Below are 23856 nucleotides of genomic sequence, written 5' to 3' on the forward strand. Positions count from 1 at the left end.
ATATTAATATATTTTACATTATTTTCGTCATAAAAATAAAAACATGTTGCTAATATCATTAAATTAAATAAGTAATAAGATTACTTCGGAATTTAGTATATTACTTAGAAACGGAAGCTACCGATTTATCGATGTAGTAAAAAGTACCGTGTTGCCTACCGACGAACAAAATATCGAAATAAACCGTTAATACCGCACACCTCTAATAACTCTAATACATCACAGTTCAGTAGTAATGGAAGTTTTGCATATCGAACTGCTTCGAGTCACTGAAAGATAATAGACGTTTAGTGAAGAGAAATGAACCTTCTATAAGCCATCTTTTCTGCAGGAAGTGAAACCCAACTTAGCCTATATAATTCACTCCTTTACACATATCTATGTTGCATTTACCTTACCTGCATAACCGCCAGGAGCACTAAGGTGTGGGTCATGATTCAGCGTTGCCCAGTAATATTCGTCAGGGCTGTATATTTCCTTGCACCATTCCAATAAAGCTCTTGCTCTTTCATCATAAATAATAAACCGAACAAAGTTCCTGCTAAAGATGCCATATGCGCTGCCTTTTACAATTGTTATATTATGTGGGGGATCAGATTTTGGTATATCTGTCATGTAAATGGTTGCTTTCCCACCGTCCTTTGACACGTAATTATGAACGTATTTAAATCGTTCTGGAAGCATGCGATTACCTGTTATCCCCTCGATGTCATTTGAACCGTTATATATTTGCAAAATTTTCACAATTTCGTGGTTTGTTTTGATAGGATACTGTTGGCTTGGAAGATTTATAAAATATTTCCATTCCCCATTCTTCTGCAATAAGTCGGCCATGCAGTTTATATCTGCCTGTAGCCTCGTGAACCCAGCATAAACAACAGTCTCCTTTTTGGAAACCACAAAAACATTCTCAAAGCATCTGGTAATGGCATTTACGGCACTGTGAACCTCCACTGACGAGGAAAAGTCGACGTGAATACAATAGATATTTTGAGGTCTGTAAATTGCCCTCAGGAGCCTCTCCATTTGCTCCACCTCTTGGTACAAAAGAATGCTGTAGGCAATGGGAAACTGCTTTTCCTCCTCTGTCACGATGAAGTCCAGAAAACCTCTCTCCTTCTTGTATGCTTTACAATCGGATGTCAAATTTAAATATTCAGCATCAAGAATAGTATTTTTGGTTTGTTTCGTCATCCACGTGGTGGCATTAGTAATTTCCTCTTTCTGTCCCTCTATTATACGTTTGCAATCGACTGCTGTTACAAGTCTTCTAAGTTTCCTGGTTAGCACTTTTTCCGTCTGTGTTTCATTCGGTGTTTGGGTTCTATTAAATGAAACTTCAAAGGAGGCATTTCGAATGAAAGACAATTTCTCACAGTCACCACCACATCCTAAATAATGGTTGACAATCCAGACAAAGCAAAACACACTGAACATTATGACAACTTCAGCTTTTCGTCGAACGAGCTTCGGCATGACGGGAACGGTCAATTGTTAACCTTTTGTAATTGGAAAGAAACATATAAGTATTGAAAGGAAAAGCGGCGTAAAGGACCATTCGAATATTTAGCTTGAGCAAACTTAAAATCTCATGAGTAAAAACTATAATACTGCGTAGTGATCAAATACGAGACAATACCAGTAACAAACACCTAACAAGAATGACTGGAAAGAAGACAGAAAGGAAAGTTATAGGGTTTGTGGTCTTCATTTATTGCAGATACTGGTACCATTAAACAAGTTATTCCTATAATCATAGCTATGCAAATTTCCATGTCTCAGTTCTGCCATGGAAATATACTCCTGGCAGCACAAAAATGGGTACTCGTAAAAATATTTGTTCCACACGCGTGTATCATAGTGACCTAAACGAACATGCACACATATATGAGCCACTCCATAAGATTTAGGGTCTCAAAACGTTTTCTGAGTACTTTTAAATGTTTTGCTCACATAATAAAGGAATAGTTTAGAATTTTGTTTGGTTTCATGAAAATACCACATTATTTTACTACGCTAAATCGTTTCGAAGTAATCCACTCCTAGATGTTCATTGTATCAGTATAACGTAGTGGAACGTATTGGTTGTGCTTTGTATGTATGTATGTATGTATGTATGTGCTGTTTCACGAGATCACAGCACAATTGTGGCTACATGGCATCAGCGAAAGGTAAAGTTAGAACAATGCAAATAATGACGAATTATAACGTTTTAAGAGCAAGCAAGATCTTTATAATGCTCACGTAACTAATGATCTATAAATACGTAGAATTTATCATTCGTAACAAAAGAAAACAATAATTTCCATCGTCTGCAACAAAAAGTAATCTTGTATATCTGATAACAGAAATAGATTTCTTAAAGCAATTGGGATGTACGATATCACCTTTAAAATTCTACCGTAATACCGGTAAGATTTTCTTACATACCAAATTTGTTTGTGATAATACTTGTAGTACTGCATAAGCTCGTCTTTTTCGTTTTCCTGAAGAATGTCTGACACATGATTTAAATCTATTACTTGTCGTTACATTATTTTACTATTCTAAAGAAAATGTATTTCCTTTTGCAACTGTATCCAATAACACACGGACTAGTTATTTATTGGATCAGCGATAACATCTCTGTACTTATATACATCAGAGGATATATCTGTATATATTTCATCTTTACTAATATCGATATATGTGGAAAAGCAAACAGGATTAAAGTGTGTTGGTATTTCCATAATCTCATTTGCATCTTTATGCTCACTTTCTGTTTCCTCAAGATAACCAGTTACTTTTAAGATCCTACAAGCTAAACGTTTTAAGTATCAGGTGATGTCTAAGAATTGTGCCAAATTGTAATAGGCGATGGTTATTTTTAATGCTTATATCATTGACTGGTAAATTTAGATACCTGTCAATCAACTCTTTTATATTTTTATATCATGGTTCTGTAAGTACTTTTTAAACATATTTATCGTATTTTTTAAGATCAATCTTTTTACTTCTATCGTATGTCACTTTATCGAAACGTGTCGATTGAAAATTTAGGATATATATAAGTTATTTCATCTAACGCAGTATAAAATATATAAAAAAAATTCTGCGTCAGAATTCAATTCTACTTTTCATTCTCTATGTGATACCACTTTAAGTACAGCAACAACATGCGATTCATCATATTCTTTCGAGTTTTCTTTTGTCAGCGAGTCAAAGGGGCAAAAGATAAGATGATATTAACAGGTCAGCATCAGAACGAACATCTGTTATTTCCAATAAGGTATTATTATCAAGATAATCCATACCTAGTTCACGGAATATACGGCATTTAGCAAATGTGTATCTAAGTTTGCGATTTTTGACAACTTAATTTTTTCTGGTTTCAGCTTGTTTGTCAAGTTCATCATGATTTTGTTTTATTCGTTCTTGTTCTGGCTTTTTGCCGCCATACGATTTTGTTTTAATAAGATTAGATTTGTTGATTAACAATGAATTTTCTTTGTTAAGCTCGATCAGAGTATCAGACAATCGTTGTTCCTCACAACCACTGGGTGGGCAGTATTTACTTGTTATGTCAAAGTCTCTGATAGCGTCGTGTAGATGGGGACCTTTCATTCCTGCAAGTCTAATAAAGTCGTCAACGTTCTCATTTAAATCTGGTGAATCTAATGTTAAGTTTATCATCTGAGCAATTTTATTTGTTGCATTTGCCTCATTGGCACTTTCTGGGTCTAGCTGATCAACACCAGCTATTACGATCTTCGTTTTAGGATTAAATATAAAGTTTTAAAATTCCTTACCATCTTTGATCGATGGTGAATGTGTTGACATTTTGACATCTGAAACTTCATGAATTACATAAAGTCGTTAACGGTATATATATATATATATATATATATATATATATATATATATATATATATATATATATATATATATATATATATATATATATATATATATATATATATATGCAACATAGTCAAACCAGGAAATGGATTTGCCCTATTTGCAACAAAATTTGTGAAATACGAGTACTTATTTGTGGTCACTGCAAGTATAAATTACTGAGAAATACTAACATAATCACCCGATGCCGTATACAACGTTGTCCATGTTGTATTTTCAGTTGATCTTTCTAATCTCAATTTGTAAATGCGTCCGACATTAGCGTTTAGTCGACCTCGTAGTTGTGATGTTTCTCCGTTTGTGATCCACTCCGATCCTCAAGATATAGCACTGTTAAACGCAAACGCGTAATTTGGATTATTTCCAGGATACTGCGTTGATGCAGATGCAATAAAACCCCAACGATTATATAAAGCAGCTATTGGATTTTGCATGTGACCGACACTGTTTTTAACCCATGTTATACTGCCACTACATGCAGCAACTGAGTCCACGTACTATTTATTTACAAGATCAGATGCAACAGCAGTTACATATATAACCGTTATCTTGTTGGCAACCATGTCGATCGCACCTGTCATTGTACCCCCTGTTTTTGTAAGATAAGCAGCATATGCAGTTGTACTTGTAGCAGTAATATCACTTGTTTTAGCTGTTGAAAGGTATAGTTTATTTGTCAGGTCAAGACTATTCAGGCAATTGATGTCCTGCTGATGTGAAATACAATATGGATACTATCAGCACAATACACAGGTGGAGAATGCAATTGAAAAATATATATATATATAATTTATGTAGAACTTGGTGTCAGTTTGTAATTGAGTCTTTTTGTACAGATTACAGGTGAAAACTATATTTGTCAATATTACTGCTTTAATATTTACTGGTTTAATGCAGGGATGTAATTATATAAGTATTTTTATTATATTATTTTGTCTATATACGGGTATTTTCGGGCAGTTATTATGTTCTGAAGCAAAATAGTACTTCCCTGTTTACTGTCTCTTTTACGTTGGTTAAGATAGATTTACAATAAGGGCACAGTGGTGACACAAGTATGTATGATCTAAGTAAAATGGTGTGCTCAACAGGACTGAAACGTCTTTCGCACCTTGATTTGAGGACATGCTTGTCTTATAAATACCAGTCTCTCACAACAAGAAAACAGCGTTCACTGTAATATATCGCAACAAGGAACCGGTTTTTACCTCAAACATACATTGATTGTATGCTAAGACCGGTTATGAATCATATTAGTCAGTCAGTTACTTTCGGTTTTGTTGATTAGTTCTTATGGAAACTCATATGTATTATAATGCAGATAAAAACGATCTCGTTTGGAAGTTCTGAAACCACTCTGGCCCTCATAGGGGATACTTTGAGTTCTCACGTGGACCCATATAGATCTTTACCATGTTAAACACTTTCTGTCCTGTTATGGAAGACATATTATTGAAATTTTAGATACTATCCAACACAAACTTGCACCCTTTTTGTGTCCAATGCTACAGACAGCGTACGATCCAGAACCTGCTTTTGCATATACTATTCAGCACATACTGTACGATGCAACAACCGCTTTATAATATACTATACATTACTCACACTACTCTCCAACATCCGCTGTTTAATATACTGTCAATCCCACTCCCTATCCATCACCTCTTTCTTCCTTTACTATCCAACATACACCCATCTATCCAAGACCTACTTTTTACTATGCTATCCAGCACACATCTTACTATCCAGCACCTGATTGCTGATATATTATCCAAAACACAACCAAATGCCCGATTCCCACTTTAGACATTCTGCACAAAACACATATCTTGATATACTATCCAACACACATCATACTATCCAGTACCTACTTTTCGCATATAGTCTCCAGCATGCAAAGTACTACCCAGCACCAGCTTTTTGATATACCACCCAGGACACACCGTACCGTTGAAAATACACTTTTTGATTCATACCCGAGAAATCCTAACTTGACTACTATCCTGCATTTTTGTTTACATATATTATCTAACAACCATTTTTTAAAATACAATTCAACACCCGCTGCCTAGTTACTATTCCACACACACCCTACCATCCAGTAACCAATCTTGACTACACATGTTACCCAATGTCTTAGATGTATGCAATACCCACATTTGGATCGCTATAAAACGCCCACTTTTATATTTCTATTAACACCCACTGTTTGATATACCATCTAGCACCAATTTTGTGTTAGCACCTATCACGCCTAATTATCAGACTCTTTTGACACCTTGACAATAAAAACATATATTCGAAAGTTGATCGAAATGCGACCAGAAATATAACGTCTAGACCAATAGAAGATATACCAATGGGATACAAGATCGCCTCATCGATTTGCGTAAATCCCGATAGCTTTTGCGTGTATGCTTAAGTCAGTGCAGAACAGAAAGGTGTCAATTTATAACGGTACAGACATAGGGTAGTATTTGAATCAGATTTACCTCTTTGAATGAATGAATGCATATTTTTTATTTTATAACGACAATTTAAATACGTTATTGGCTAGATGCTGCTGAATAAATGGGAGTTATGTTCATTTCCCAATGACACGTTGAGGCAGTGAACCAACCCTTGTGACCTGGATAGGTATCCAATCTGCGAACCTATGATTACGAGTCCAACGTTCTACCAGTTGAGCTACCACGGCTGCCTTGATTAAAAGAAATGTGCATTTATTCCTATTGGAATTCTCATGAGGTGTCATTAATAATAAAGGCAGATTTGTCTTTCTCTCATGTGTATCTAGGAGACAAGATATGCTCAAAAGTTAATTGGTTAAAAAATGAAGTATGTTAAAACTCATATCATAATTTGAAGGTCGTCTATTGCAGTGTTAGTATAGTATTTCCGGAAAGGGAATCAAACAGACACAGAGGCGATAATATCATGTTAATAAATAACTTCATGAGATTTTTTGGGCAACTGTGTATTGGCGGGAAACAATATCTAAAGCCAAGATTCTGTCCCAAATCAAGGGGATTGAAACATAATGTATTATAGTGAAGGATATTGCGAATCCATTCTTTAAGAATGATGAGATTCCTATATTCCATACAAATCTTTAATTTTATTTTGCATATTTAACTGCATATAATTCATTTCATTAGTCACTGTTTGTAAAAATAAATAAAACTGAAACAAAGATATATATACTAAAGTACGATGGCTGAATCATAATGTACAAGACTGATAGAAAATATAATTACTCACATGCATCTACATCATGTTGCGACACTTACAGGTATGTAGATTAAAATTTACGTCAAAAAAGCAGTCATATCAATCTTTCATCCTTTCATTCATATCATGGATAGTTCGTATGTGATATATGTTGTTGACATTTGTCAATCAGCGCAATAGAAAGCAGATCGAAAGATATACGTACAAATGAAATAGTTTCGTTTAGTTTAGCCCCCGAACACATGCGGATGACGATTGCAGAAGTAAAATGGTTTAGTCCATCTGATTTATTACTAATGCATTGTATTTCTTATAAAAATATATAACAATTGGAGACAATATAAACTGAACTTGAGTGCAATGATACCTAGAATAGATTGCAGTCTGATGCAAGTATTACGGTGAAAGAGGGCTATGAACGCAATGTTATGGTAAGAGTGTCCCGACCACGCGTTTTGAGGTAGCAAGCCTTGCAAACCCAATCTGAGGCATGTACGAATCAAATCTTGGAATCATAAGGTCCTGAGTGTACGTATGCACACACACACACACACACACACACATATATATATATATATATATATATATATATATATATATATATATATATATATATATATATATATATATATATATATATATATATATATATATATATATATATATATATATATATATATATATATATATATATATATATATATATATATATATATATATATATATATATATATATATATATATATATATATGTATGTATGTATGTGTGTGTGTGTGTGTGTGTGTGTGAAACTATCAACCACATTATTTCAATATGGGTCAGAATTAAGAAAGAGAGTTTGTAGAAGTTACAAGTTACAAATAATTTCGAATTCCATTTTAATTTGCTATTACAATACATAACGAGAGTGAAAATAAAGTAATTTTCTATCGATAACTGTAACGTCACAAGGACAAAGGTAATCATTGTGCTACAATTCCAATTCACAATCCAAGGTTCAACGGTGCCGAGAACATTTGCATATAACTGTAAACGCTGTTTAATGTTGTTTTTCTCGTTCTAACAAAACAACAAACAATTTGCACAGGCAGGTTAACACATTTGTTTGCCAATAGATGCGCATTTTGTGATTCACCGCTTGTACCGTTCCGAAAGAAAATATTTCAAAGTACTGATATCATTTTAGTATTATTATTATCATAGTATTGACAACTGAAGTGAGTAGCAGAAAGTATTTACTTTTCATATGCATCTATAATTGGAAAGTGCGTGTTTCATCATTGGTGGGTATTAGATTGTCAGTTAAGCAAGAGCAAATTGCTGATAGAGAAGTTGTTAAACTGGTGAAGTTAGCATCGCGTTTCGGTTAAGAAATCAGGTTAAATAAAACGTGTTTGTTATAAAATGTTTATATATACACTGGCTTTTATTTAATCGTTTGAATGTTAAATAAGGCAACAGGTTCCATCAGATCAATTCTTTATAATATATGTTGCTTTTAAATAGAAAATAGTAACATCTTGAACCGGACTGCATTCCTTCTTACATCCGAATTAAGAAACCTACAAATATACAACTACAGGGTATGACTATACTGAATGAGTAGGCCATCCTTTTATGTTTCCTTTTATAGTCACTAAGAAAAATGTAGCCTCATAAAGAAGATCTTCATGGTACATCTGAACCTGTAATGAAGGACATACCTAACAAAGTGCTGACACAGCAAGTTTCTTCATTCAAATCACATATATGACAGTGACTCATATCTTTTGAATTCAAGCAAATAAATGTTTAGCTGTAGATGTTTCCAATTTCGTGTATTATTCAAGGAATGTTATAAGGTTGATGACGAGTGATGTTGTACGCTTTCCGTCTTGCTTTTTCCGTATGACATATAAGATTCGTGAGTTAGACAAACAATGGAAAAAAATGAACTCAGTTGTAAAAGTTTGCTGATAAACAAAACATATCTATTTTTCAGTTTCCTTTCTTCAGTATCCTGGTCATGAATGATAGGTATTGCTATACTAATCTCTTCATGGGTACTTTTAAGTTACTTAGTACAAACGGCATTTAAAATGTCTAATGTGATGATAAAATACATTGAGAAGGCGACTATTAAAAGTGAAATGTCTCAACAGAGACAATTAGAAAAATTCGACTTAAGACCTATTTCTTTAAACAACTTTGGCGTAAGATGCACATTTGTTTCTTCTTATCGTATCCAAATTATTCATATGCATGCTCTGGCAATACGGCAAAAAAGTTGCCAAATATACTCTAAAGTAACCATATATATATTCGTCAGATCTTCCGTCACATAGCTCACTTTGAAACGCATACACCATCACCAGTCGATGGAGGGTGATCGTAATACATGCAATTAGATTCTGTCTGACGCTCATGAGGATGAAACAATTTAAAAGAGGTTACTGATTTTGGATGCTTCCCGTGTAGACAGTGAATGGTGATAGGGGATTCAACAATCGGAATATCTGCTATGGATTCCATCTCTAACATTGTATTTATGACGAGTTCAATAAAATTATAAAAAGTTTGGAGGATCCTCGTATCCAGAGTGCCTCGAAATACTTTTAAAAGTCTTTCCCACTCTACGTGCCTGTTTATCTCACATTTGTCCTAAATTTATTTCAATAACATACATAACATCTTGAATATACAACAGAATTTCATATATATATATATATATATATATATATATATATATATATATATATATATATATATATATATATATATATATATATATATATATATATATATATATATATATATATATATATATATATATATATATACACATCTGAACGGAACTTGATGTTTGGCAATCCGACTGTTAAGAACAAAGAGAAAAATAACTCTTGTCTTGACTAATATTTTACAGGTTAAGTTGCAAATTAATTTCGTAAATATCGTATGCGTCTTTCAATTAATATAACAAATCCAAAGATTATGAATCGGTAACGTTATTTTATTAATAAGTTGCCAAACAAGATGCTTAACTCTTTGTACAAGAAAGATATACACTTGCAATGGAATTACAGATTGTATGATGACAACAAAACCAGATTACGAAGAGCAGGTATAGGGTATTAGGAAGTTAAAAGCTTTTTCTGGCTCAAAGATTTTTTTCACAGGACAAATACAAACTTTCACCGTTCCTATATTCCAAGAAACCCAACCCCTTTATCCCGAAACATGCGTCGAGGCGATTGGTAGTTTGCGTCAGAGCTTGAGGATAATGGAACTTTAATGTGAAAATGTATTTGTCATGAAAAATAGAGTGTTTGATCCAGAAACGTGCCTTTTACCGTATTACTAACAGATAAAAATTAGATAAAATTGTCAAGATTCAGTTCTACAGTTTGTGATGTCCGAGCGCATGTGTGTTTATTTAATCATAAAAATAACGTTTATCATCGAAATTACAAAGTCCTGATTTTATAATTACATCTCTTTAGATCTTTTGACTATTCGATATGATAGCCATTATTCTGACGTGGCTGACAGGTCCATATAATGCGGATTTGTAATCATCAAATCCTAATAATTTATTTACCACACTTTTCTTTATTCCTTTGGTCCGTTTCTTAATCTCATTATCAGGAAGTTTAAGGCAATACATTTTATTTCTGAGCCCGACAAGCTCTGCTATCGGAAGAAATTTTCTTTCTTCTTTAAACTTTCTAATTACTTTCATGTTAATATGGCAGTAAAATTCGCTATTTTAGGATAGTACAACAAATCGAACAGTTCTTTATTATCGTAAATATCCTGGTAAACATATTCAGCTTTTATTTCGTACATCAACGAATCGGTATCGGTAAGTAGTAGTTTAGCATTTGTCCATTTGACCGTGACAAAGTCATAGTGAAACCAGTAAATTAACCACTTTGATAAATCTAAAACTGCAGCACCTATGTATACCGGTTTATTCAATTTTAATTCGTCTTTCGTTTGAGAATACCTACCAGACTATCGTTGAATAATTTTATGGCAAGGAAACCATCAGATGAAACTAATTTATTACGACGATCAACGTTGTTGACGATCTCAATATTGACTCCCTTTCTGATATTTTCCATTGTCTTGCCAAAGACGCTATCGTTCATGAACTTAAAAAAATTCTTCTCAAATTCTTTTGTTGCTATTGCTCTTCTTATTGTCTTAGAATCAATTTAATCTTCATACACGGTTTCTGGTTAAACTTCAGCACAGGGTGAACTTTTCTCAAAATAAGTCGGAGTGCTTGCTTAAGATTCTTGCAGTGTACAATGTATCTTTTTTGTCGAGAAGATTCGTAACAAGCTTGTAAACCTTGCTTGTTCCTTGTGAATATTTATGTTGCTCAGCTGATAATAAAGTATAATCTTTTATCATTGACTCTGGACAAAATGTATAGTCGTTGAGCAGATCGTGAAGCTCAACATAATAGTCGAGATCAACCTCTTAGAATATCCAACGTCTTCCGGCAAAGCGTCTTGAGCTCCGTTTTTTTTTTTCTTCTTCTGTTTCTTTGAGAAACTACTCGACAGACATCCATTTAATACCATGGTATGGCATTGGTTCTGACATCGCGTTTCCATACAAATTGTTTTAATCAAGATACGTGATGTACGACGATGGAATAATCTTATCATAATCGGCAATATACTTGTTGTTAGCTCTTGCGTATTGTTTCGTTATTACACTTATATCCCGTATTATTCCTTTTTCGATAAACAAGAACATGTCAGGATCTGTTAGTAGCTCTGGTTTTATATTGCTGTGCTTCAAGAACGCGTCCCATGATAAGCCAGTAACTAAGTTGCAGTATCTTTAAATCAGAGCGTATTTGTTGGTATGGCTCGTGAATAATCTTCACTAAAAGACACAGCATTAAGAATATAAATTGCTACTGGCGAGTGCAATGAAATATCTTCTACTGTTTGATTAGTAAGTTGATATTTTGCGGTCCTAAACAAGCTCCAATCGTTATTAACAAGTGCTGTTTGGGTATCATCCGTAATATCACCACCAGCTGCATTTTGTTATACTTCCTCGTACTTCAACAACGGCTTTGTGAGGCAACAGAAACACATCTTCGCTACGTGTGTTAACGTTCTGATGCCCATCAAATTAGGCTCGTTTGAATTGACATGAAGATACTCAACATACTTAAAACTGTTGCTGAGTTATCAACGTTTATATCTTCGGTAAGGTCACGATAATTTTTGAAAAATATTCTTTATTCGTAATTGTTAGACAGAAATGTAAAGTATGAAATATTTCACTAGAACGCGGCAATATAAAACCACATTCGAACTGGAGGCGCCACAGGTGATTTTGTTTTTGTTACCAAATTTCTGATAATTTCTTTACTGGATGGTGATAGGACATTTTTTGTTGTTGTCATCATAGCTCGTGCTGGTTATGGTCTTGATGCTATTTCGGAAATAATGTGTTTTATATCAGATACTATTGGTGCGATCTGCTGTGTAGATTGTCCTGGTGAACCTTTGTTTCCCTGATTTATCAGCTGTATTTTGTCCTACAGCTGTACTTGCAGCAGATGCAGCTCCAGTTGCAAATGCTTTTGATTCATCTATTGCGATAGATGCTACTTTGTTAGATATTTCGGTATACTTTCAGCGATTTTTAGAGAAGATGTTCCCGATGAATCCTCCCACAATGTTTCTACGATAAAGTTTCGTTGTTATATTTTGTATAGTTAACTGTCTGATAAAATATGCAGGCCGTCAACCACTCGATCTCTAATACAGATAGCAGGATGGAATTCATTGTTAAAATCGAGCTGTCGCCCAGATTTATCTGTCAACGATATTGCTATTAAGGATATTTGATTCTCAATATTAATCAGATAGTATATTATTTTTCGTACAGTTGCTGGCTTCAACGAGCCTGGTGGAACATCCGGAGAAAAGCTGTAAATTGTTTGTCCTAGACTGCCGCGTGCAGTATACGATCCGCTGGCAATCGAACAGTTTAATGAAATAGTATTTACTTTTGATATATCCACTGGTAATTTGCCCTTGTTTATCAATTTGACCAGCAGCAGGATCGCTCTGCGATTCAGAGCCGTATTGCTGTTGAGCGAAACCTAACAACGATCCAATACTGTTAGCTGTATTAATATCAACATGAAAATTGTTTTTCAATGTGATTTTGGCACGTAGTGTGTTGTAATTTGGATTAACTTGAAAATTGTCGGCCGCAGTATTTTTGGTAATTCAACTCCAGTTGTAATCAACGACGTTTTGTTAAGATCAGTAACGTTGTAAGCGACTTGCGGTATCTTAACATATATCAAAGCTGAGCCAGCTGGCTGGCTGGATTGAAATGGGAAATCGTCATTAAAGTTATTTTTTTCGGTGGACATAGCATGCCAAGCAATAACTGAAACCAGACAAATTTTATATTGTTGATTAGTATCTGGTTCGATTGGTGGATTATAAATAACAGAAATGTTTGCACTGTCCGCCGTAGTTTGACATTGAATCAGTAGCAGCGTAGTGGATACCATTTTCTTTTATCTGATAGATACAACTCGGAGTCCTTTGCGGTTACGAGATTCAAGCCGCGAATTAATTTGCCGTGATAAGATCACAATGTAAAACATAGTATTCTTCAGATGTTAGACAAACTTTTGATCTGAGATTATCTAAAATTTCTACGATTTCGTTGTCGAACTCTGTGCTTATATTTCCAGCTTCTTTTAATGAAATTAGTATCATCAGGTGATCAACTATTTCAATTTGGGATTTAAAGACTTTAATTCCGTAGCCTCACCTTTCAATAGTCGTTCTTGATCTACAATCTTTGCTAATGTACTCATCTCTTTTTTTTTCCATCGGTAAACCTTTAACTTCGTCTCTTATATTATTAATAGTCCGCATATAATTACCAGCTATAATACCTTTTCTAATAATTTCATATAATCGGTTCATTTCTTCTATATTAGCTGTCTCAAATTCATCAAATACTTTCATATTACTCCGTCTCTCTCGTCGTTGACTAAGTAATACATTTTTTAAATATTGTTAACAGAATAATTGACTACATAATCTTGGTCAAATTTGAAATACTCATCACCAGAAATGATACCAGATATTTTACTAAATTTTATCTATGGTTGTTTTGGTCCAATGTTTTTTATCTATTCTACTTGCATCAATTTTTCTTCACAGAATTTTCGCAATATTATCTGTTGTATTTTAGCTTGTTTACTGAATGTTTTAACAATTTGTTCAATATCTTTCTGCTGCTACTCTTTAAACCGACCTAGCAGTCCTTGATGTGGTATTTTTTAAAAAACTTTTCTAATTCTTCTGGTGATACCATGGATATATCCTCTTGCTTACCAAGTACAGTTTCAGTACCAAGGTCAAAACGTTTGACAGTTTCTTCTGCTGTTTGCTGTTGTAAATTGGCAGATGTAAATTTCGTCCAGGACAACTCCGTGATAAAATCTGGCGATAGTATAAATGGAGAACTTGATATGGGCTAATCAGCGAAAACAACAATATATAAATTGTCAATGATTCTGACTTAACAAATAAACTATACCTTGATACAGCTATTACTACTGCAAGTATGGCTGCAGATGCTGATTATCTTAAAACAATAGGAGGTACAATGACAGTTGTGATTGACATGATTGCTAATAAGATAATTTCTACTCATGCATCTGATCTTGTAAATAATCAGTACGTTGATAAGGTTGCAACAATTTTGTGGTGGTGTAAAACGGTCTAATAATAGCGTCGTTACTATCAACATTTCGTAGACGCTACAGATAATCGTTGGGGTTTTGTTGCATCTGCATTAACACAGTATCCAGGAAATAATCGAAAGAATGCGTTTGCATTTAATAGTACTATATCAGACGGGCTAGAGTGGACAACTAACGGAGAAACTTCTAACTTTTGGATCAAAATACAATGTCCAGAAGCCATTGCGATATTGAAAGTTGAACTATGAGGTCGATTAAATGTTAACGTCGGGCGTATTTACAACTGGAGATTAGAGGGGTCTACAAATAATACAACATGGACTGCGCCGTATACAGCAACAGGTGTTTATGTTAGTACTTCTAATCAATATAACTTGATACTGCAGTTACTGTCAACAAATATTCGTAAATCTGGATTTATGTTGTCAACGCTGAAAATACTTATCCAGGTCTAACAATGTTTAAAGCATATACAGTAAATGATATTAATGTCAAAAATAACTTTAGTCTTTTACCATTTGGCACAGCATACGCAATTCTTAGACAGCCCCTAGTGCTTAAAAAATTTAGCTTGAAGGATCTCATTAGAGTAATTGGTTATGTTGGTAAAACAGAAGATGAATATGCTGATGAGGTAAATAAAATTATGGAAATGCCAACGAATTTTGATCCAATTTATGATCAAATATATGCTTCTGTTTATCAAGAAAATAGTGAATATAAAGATGTATCCTCTGGTGTGTATTAAAATTATAAATATTGTATTGCTGATCCCCAAAAATAACGATTTTCTTGTATTATTGGATAAAGTTGCCGCTGAAAAGACATTTACTGTAGTATACTATTAATAATGAAAAGACAAGTAATAGATTTCAACCATGTGTCAGATACCCTCGATGATATTATATAATTTTGTTTACGTGAAAAAATATTTATTCCTGCTATAACATCTAAAGCAGAAATAAGTCTAATTGTTGTGTTCAGTATTTCATGTGGAATGGAATCATTTATTCAAAGTAGCCACATACATTCTTTCATGTCTTTGAGTCGGAGATTGAATATGAAGACCACTAAGGAAAAAAATGCAGCTCGTTAAGTTGTATAGTATTATGCATCAATTAAATCATTATCATTGTCACGGAATTGTGTGAGTTAATGTTAATGCATTATGCCTGAACATAAATGTGCTCGGTTTCGTTTCCACGTTAAGCATTACCTGAGGGTGGTTTATTTACGTCTAAAGTTATTTACAAATACAGAGTTCGCTTCACCCAATGATGCACGAACAAAGTCCTTGCAGTGAGAACAACTTTTACCTTTAAAATCTCTGGCCTTGGGTGGCATCGTAACCAGGGTACTTACTTAGTCAAGTCAGGTGGTAATATCACAACAGAACAAACTTTTCTTTTCTCAGGAAGCTCTCCCTCTTAGGGGAGCAATTTTCAGTTGTAGAGGTAAGTGATAAATAAAGTTGCATTCTTTGTCTCAATCCGTATTATGTAATAGAATTGTTTGATATATTGTTCTCGTAGTTATTCTAAATTTTAGAGATAGTCAGACCTATGTCATATTTTTATAGCATTATACTATAGTCAGATTTTAAGTTAGCCTTGTTATCACTGAACAGAGCAGCTTGATTCATGTATACATTGCTTGCACTAAAAGATGAGCAAATGTTCGAGGCTTGTTTTAATTCAGAAAGATTATCCTTATCGGTCAGAGATTAATTTACGAACCTGATTATTATAATAATACTCTCGTACATGCGGACATGCGTAACATATATCACTACATTTGCTCGTGACCCTGTCTCGTGTACTGCACGGCTCAAATTGTTTAGTTTCAGCTGTTTGATTTTGGGTGTGATTTTGGATGACAGTTTGATCATGTATACAGAGCATAAATGAAATCTACAATATTCAATATGTTGACAATTTGTTGAATTTTTTTATTTAGAATATTTTAAATTTGGTTTTAGTTTTTGAATATTATGTGTGTAGATTTTGTCTTCTTTATTATAGAATTGCTAAAGTTTATGTTTGTTTTTACTTTTTTCTTCTTAGTTTTAATTGTTTCTAATATATGTTAACATTTTTTATCTAAACCATATTGGAATTGTTTGAAAGTTTGAAAACAAAACCCTTTTCTTCAAGTTTCTACAAGTCGTTTCTGACTGATTAACTCGTTTTCGTAGTTACTGAATGTGTCTTTCAATTAATATAATCAAAACAACGTGAATTGTTAACGTTATTTTTTCTATCAAAGCAGTTGCAGAAGTTTGTTTCTTGTACATCTACAAGTATATATAAATCATAACAAAGAAATGCTCTAATATTATAACGGAAGTTTTATGATGGAAAATAATGTCATTAATGGCAGTTTTATGTAAGCCTGAAATAAATATGAAACTATTGATAAATAGGCTTACCTGTCTAATTAATATTAATGATGTACACTATCCGATATTCAACGATGTAATAGCTAGTCGGAGGTAGAAATCCTTTAAAAGCAAGTATTGTGATAATTTCATTAAATTGAAGCAAGTAGCGATTTTGCCTTTTATGACGACCATAACATCATTAGGCAGATATACTTCCTGATCAAATATAAAAGTACAACATATAAGCCTCAGGACACGTGTCAATGGATCACTTATATTTTATATGGGAAAACGAATAAGGATGAGACCACGCTCATACATGGTTTTAACTTCTGATACTTCCGTCTCATATTTACTGACTGATTGCATTATGCCTTTGGAGGTGATTTTAATTGCGCCCGTTTTCAGCTTGATATACTAAATAAATGTGTTACTGAATATCAGCAAATGTACTTTGGCAGTCAGGCATAGTTTACACTGATCTTAATAATACAGACATATGCTCCACCAGAACCATACAAATTCAGCTTGTTATATCGGAAATAAGGGGGTTTGCACTTGGCGACAAAGGCGATTTAACATGGGAATGGCACCTGGGGGTCAATGGGAATTGAACATTGGTGACGTCATGGGGTTTATAGAGACAAAACTATTCCTAGTGTTAAATGCGTTTATAGGGACAAAGGTTGATAGAGACAAACGTAGACATACAGAAAAAATACACAACCAAACAAAAAAGATGGAAACACAGAAAAGTGGATAGAGATGTTCCAATGAACGACTCACTGATAGAATAGAGACTCCGAAAGGAAAAGTCTACTGTATGGGTACAAATCATTTATTCATGTATATACATGGGCTTTCTGGCCTGTGCATTGGTCCAAGCACTATCCATTTAATACATGCCATTCTACCACATTTGTCTGATGCTCACCACTAAGCAGCAGGGAGGGCAGACAGACCTAGGGTTCCCGACAAAGAATAAACCTTCCACAGAAAACTATCTCGTAGAAAGGTTCTATTTACCGAATAAAGGCATCCTGGAGAATTTTATTCGTTACTGAACCCTGTTCCATCAATAAAACCCTAGTCTGAAGATTTTATCTGGAAAAAAAGTATTCTACGTGAATTTTTTTTTTTTTGTTTTTTTGGTTTATTACTGTACGACCGACCATAGGTAGAGCCCTCCCTGCTGCTGTCATTTAATTGCACAAAGATTATATTAGAGTTTACATCAATAATGACATAATCATGGATGTTGGAGAATCATTGAGGACAAGACTATCAAGAGAGCGACAGGAAACTCTGAAGAAATATATACCAATAAAAGAAGCGGTTAAGCAGAAAATACGTGCCGTCGAAGATGCAAAACAAGGATTTACTGAGTCAACCGAATTATTATTTAAACCAATTACCGAGACCACCGAGCAGATTATTTTGGGTGATAGAAAAGATATTGAGGATAAGAAACATGGTATTCTTCCTATATTGGAAAAAAATTGAAGAAAAAACACGACCTCGGCCTGTACCTGTCGAAGCAGGACCTAATGGAATTAGAAAAAAAACCTGAACAGGAAATTCCAACCGCAGACGAAGAAGAGGATGTATATGAGGAGGATGAAACAAAACAAACTTCTGCTAGAGTTCTTTTTATTGAAAAGTTTACCGAAGAAAATATCAATAAAATAAGATCGATCAGAAATGACGATGATCTTGCTAGGTTTGCTGTGGAAAATCTTAAAAAACAAAGAACGATATTGAAACCCGATTATAAACCAGCAGCTCGCAAACTTTGGTTTAGATGGGTATTTAATGTGCATCACAATACCAATAAGGCCATGACAACCGATCCAAAGTTTGTTAATTACATGGATGCAGTAAACAAGTATACTGCAAGATTAAAACAATCTCAACCTGTGCAGCAGGTTCGACCTATGCAACAACCAGAGCCCGCTGATTTATTCAAAGCGGATGTTTCTAAATTTCTCAAAAATCGTGATAGAATAATTGAGCTTGCTGCACATGATTATGATAAAAGAGATAAATATTAATATGGATCCAGAAGATTGGACTGCCGCATTATATTTCAAATATTATAATAAGGATTTTAAGGATGACGATCCGGATTATCGACTTTTCATCAAGGAGGTCAATAAGGAAAAATTAACACCGGAGGGAGAAATATATGAAGAAGCTAAAGAATTTGTCACCCCACCGGAAAAATCTAACTTAGCTGGGGGAAATATTAGTAGGATATTTAATAAAGACACCCTCAAAGAGCTTGAAGATGAAGAAAGAGTTACCGAAATAGCCGCATTTGAGTATAAAAATCGAGAAAAATATATGATACCAAAATATTCTGAGATTACTGAGGATAATTGGATTCCTGCTGTGTATTTTGCTCACAAGAAATCTAATATTGATTTAAATGATCCGGAGTATAAATCTTTCAGAGAATATGTATATAAGATACGAACGCGAAAGCCTGTAACAGGCAGTGGATATAATACTATTTGTCCCGATAGCGTTGTTAACAATGCATCTCGGTTGGAGGTTTTAATTGGAGGAATGAGAGCCGGAAATAATTCTCACGAAATAATCAATGAAGCAACCGATATCTGCAGAAGGTAAATCAAATAATAAATAAAAATGATTATTCATAAATATAATCAGCGACAAGTACAGATTCGTGTTTTCAATTCGCGGTTACCGGTATATAAATACAACTACGGTTCAGGATTGGGTGATCTATTTACCAGGATAGCTCCTAAGGTTGGATCTATTGCTAAACAATTATCAGCGAAATCAATAGGCGTCATTCGTGATAAAGTCTTCAGTGCTGTTGGTGATACCGCTAGCAAAGCTTTTGATGCCATCAAGGAAAAATTATCAAATTTAGTGCGACGAAAAAACCACCAGCAAAATTACCTATTACCGCTGAGATGCCCGCCGAGGTTAGTATGGTAGTAAATGATGCAGCTAATCAAAAATTAGCAGAGTTAACGCAATAAGAAGCTCTGGCACAATCATTAACGCAACCTCAAGATGTAATTAGCACCAGCGCATACGGAGGTAATATTCGTTTTAGACGATGAATATTTTTATTAATAAAATGTTTTCACCGACATCCAATGATGCTTTTAACATGGATGAGCCAGTGAGAAAAGATTTCTCTGTTCAGGATTATCAATTTTACTCATATGACGCGGTGACACCAAATAGCAGCAGCAGAATTGAATTACAAGTACAAGACACAACGCGGTATTTTCTTCCTTGCGAGGCTTATATTGAGGTTGTTGGTGAGATCGTCAAATTAGCTGATGGTACCGCGTATGCCGCGGGTAACAATATTGGATTTGTTAACAACGGTATTATGGCCTTATTCAAGAGCGCCGCATATGATTGATGGAAGAGAAATTGAATCAATCAATGATAACGTTGATGTGGCAACAACAATTATTGGCTTGGCAAGATACTCAGACGATTTTACCAGATCAGCTGGAACTAGCATGATGTTTACCAAGGATAATTCAAATAGTGCTGAACCAAATATGTTTACTAAGATACAAATGAATCAAAATGCTGCGGTTGATGCTGTGGATGGAACAGTACCACGACCAGGTGCTGCTTTTACAAATCTTCATAATACCGTTGACACTTACAACCTCGGATATGCTGCGCGTAAGCCTATGCTAGATGGTGATCGTCGAAGGTTTTCATGTGTGATTCCATTATCTCACATTTTTGGTTTTTGTAGATACTTCAGAAAGGTTATTTTTGGCGCTAAACACACAATTGTCTTTTACCGAAAAGGTGATAGCAACGATGCTATCTGGAGGGGGGCTGGCGTTGACAACGGTAAGGTTGTATTAACCAAACTGACCCTGTGGATGCCATCGATGACACCATCAGCGAGCGAAGAAGGAAAATTACTATCATTTATGAATCAGGGTGGTAAGTCAGTGATGTCTTGGCTGACAACATTCACGGATAGCATTCAAAGTAACATCAACGGTAATTTTACCTGGCATATAGCATCACAACAGGGTGTTTCTGCACCAAGACATATCTTTGTGGCTCTTCAAGCGGCTAATCGATTGGGTAGTCAAGAACGAACTCACATGATTTTTGATCATTTTAATGCCAGCGAGATCTCACTGCGAATAAATGGACATCAAGAACCAATAGAGGAAAATTTCATTAGATTACGCAGGTAATTCCGTGGCGTGTGGTTATCATCGATTATGGAGCTTTATGGGGCGAGATCAAAATATAGACACCGGTCTGCAGATATCTCAGTTGGATTTTAAATCATTTTATCCCATTTATTATTTTTCATTAGAGCATATGGATTTGATAAAACAATCTGTTGTTGATATACATTTTAAAGCAAGAATAGTCAACGCGGGAGCAGCTCAATTTAGAGCAATCGCTGTTATACTCAGCGACAGAACTATGATTCTTGAGGGTATTGGTGGTCGCATGAGGATCATTGACGCTCCTGTGGAGAAAATGTAATTTAAATCAACCGGTTTATCTATAAAATGTACGAGCACGTTAGCGCAACTCTGACTCCGGGTCAGATAAAAAAATTACAATCGAGTATCACAAAAACCTGCGGGACAAAATTAACATTGAAACATAATCAGATTCAGGGTGGTCCAAATAAACTATCTCTAACCAAAACACAACTAACACATTTTAACAAAGCTAAGTCAGGCAAAACAGGAATCCAAATTAATTTATCCGCCGGAGCCATTAAAGATATGGCCAAGACAGGTGGATTTTTCCCACTGTTAGCTGCGATACCAGCACTAATCGCAGCAAACGTCGCTGCTGCACCCGCGATAGCCGCCGCTGCTGCACCCGCTATAGCAAAAGCCGTTGCATTGGGCGCTGTTGGATCACTAGGAGGATTAGCCGTAAATAAAATAATCGGTGGAAAATACGGCAAAAAAAAGGTCGAGGTTATCGTCTACCAGGACCCCCTTCATGGTATGGAAAAGGTCTTCGATTAGTAAAATAACACCGATGTCAAATTTTGATTTAATTGACGCCGCTTAAAAGCAAAGAATACAATTTTTCAGAGGGGTATTCATGCGAGATCAATTACCAGCTCGCCCCAATAAATATGAAACAGGAATTATAAATCTCGATAGAAACACCGGTCCAGGAACTCACTGGGTTGCTTACGCGATAAATCCACACGAGGTTATCTACGCCGACTCATATGGATTAGCTCCTCCTCGTGAATTTCTTAATTATATATCTCAATTATATATACCAGCATGGTATTCTACGTTACCAACACAAACACTAACTGATCCTCTGATCTGCGGTGATGAGGCGATTAATATACTCGATGCGATATCTAAATCTAACAAACCATATCATAAAACAGTCCACGAGTACACGTCAAGTAAATTAGATCAATCAGGTATAAATAATGGTTGATATTTTCGGTAGATCTCTCTCATCGCGCATGAGAAAAAAATCTGTTGATGTTGATTTATCTAAATATGCAACAAAAGATTACATAAATAATCTCTTATCGATAGCGGGAGTAGGACCTGACGAGGTTGCTATTTTTCAGGATCAGCACGGGAAATTAAAGACCAGCAACGTTAAGATAGGCGACATAATCAAACGAGACGAATACAATACTCACGTAGGCGACTTTAATACTGCTAAGGAAGATATAAAAAAATTTGATGATGGTATTGGAATTATTAATAATTTAGTGCATCAAAGAATCGGCAATCATGTAAAAATTACCGGCGATACAATGTCAGGAGAGCTCAATATGGGCAAAAACAAAATATCTTCACTTGGAGATCCAACAGCAGGTGAAGATGCTGTAACAAAAAAGAACGTCGATGATGTAATTTAAAATTACGTACTCTGCGTGAAGAATATGATTCCCATATAATAACCTTCACAAGATTTAGGGGAAATACTTTAGACCTAAACAAAACAACTCTCGAATTTTTTGGTAGTAAATCATCTGCAATCAGTATAAAATACTTAGAAATTAAAAAATTACTCGATGAAGTGGTTCGTGTGATATCATCATCTACATCTGCAACGTGGACAAAAACAGATAATAAAATAAAATATACTCCAGTTGTTACTGGCATATACAGATTAACAGTAATTAGTCCAATGAAATTTAGGGTAATTATAGCTGGACTATCAACTGAATCGCCTCACCCGGTAACAGTTGAATTACAAAAAGATACTGAAGCAGAATTTGAATTACAGCTAATTGATAGTAGTATTTTATTTGGAGCAACTTACTCATACGTGCTTGAGTTTGTATTTAAAACATCGATTAATAAATAAATGAGTGCGTCCAGATATCGATACAATCAGGCTCGTGCGTGGCAGGAGTCTCTAAAGGGTATAATCGATATTTATCAAATAAATTAAAAAAAATACCAACGCAGGTTAGTCGTAATTGATGTTACCGTTTACTCTGTATCTGCCGTTGTTGTCGGTACCGGAATAATATTATCCGCGTTAACGATGATAGCGCCGCAGTGATAACCATCGTTGTTTCTATGACCACCGCGTTGTCCGGTGTGTTTGGTATAA

The 23856-nt window shown here is 34.7% G+C and overlaps 1 protein-coding gene across 1 annotated transcript; it reads right to left on the reverse strand.

The window, feature by feature from the left end:
* Positions 1–378: 378 nt before the first annotated feature.
* Positions 379–1476, reverse strand: LOC149803615 (beta-1,3-galactosyl-O-glycosyl-glycoprotein beta-1,6-N-acetylglucosaminyltransferase 3-like). Its single transcript, XM_089953964.1, has one exon. The coding sequence runs from the start codon at positions 1474–1476 to the stop codon at positions 379–381; it is 1098 nt and encodes a 365-aa protein (XP_089810090.1).
* Between the last annotated feature and the right edge of the window lie 22380 nt (positions 1477–23856).

This window comes from Sinohyriopsis cumingii, chromosome 3 (genome assembly GCF_028554795.1).
Source record: "Sinohyriopsis cumingii isolate HCF-2022 chromosome 3, ASM2855479v2, whole genome shotgun sequence".
NCBI classification, from domain to species: domain Eukaryota; kingdom Metazoa; phylum Mollusca; class Bivalvia; order Unionida; family Unionidae; genus Sinohyriopsis; species Sinohyriopsis cumingii.

What these genes read in the sequence shown, in the direction of transcription:
- LOC149803615 (XM_089953964.1), bottom strand. Translation starts at nt 1,476, where the DNA reads ATGCCGAAGCTCGTTCGACGAAAAGCTGAAGTTGTCATAATGTTCAGT.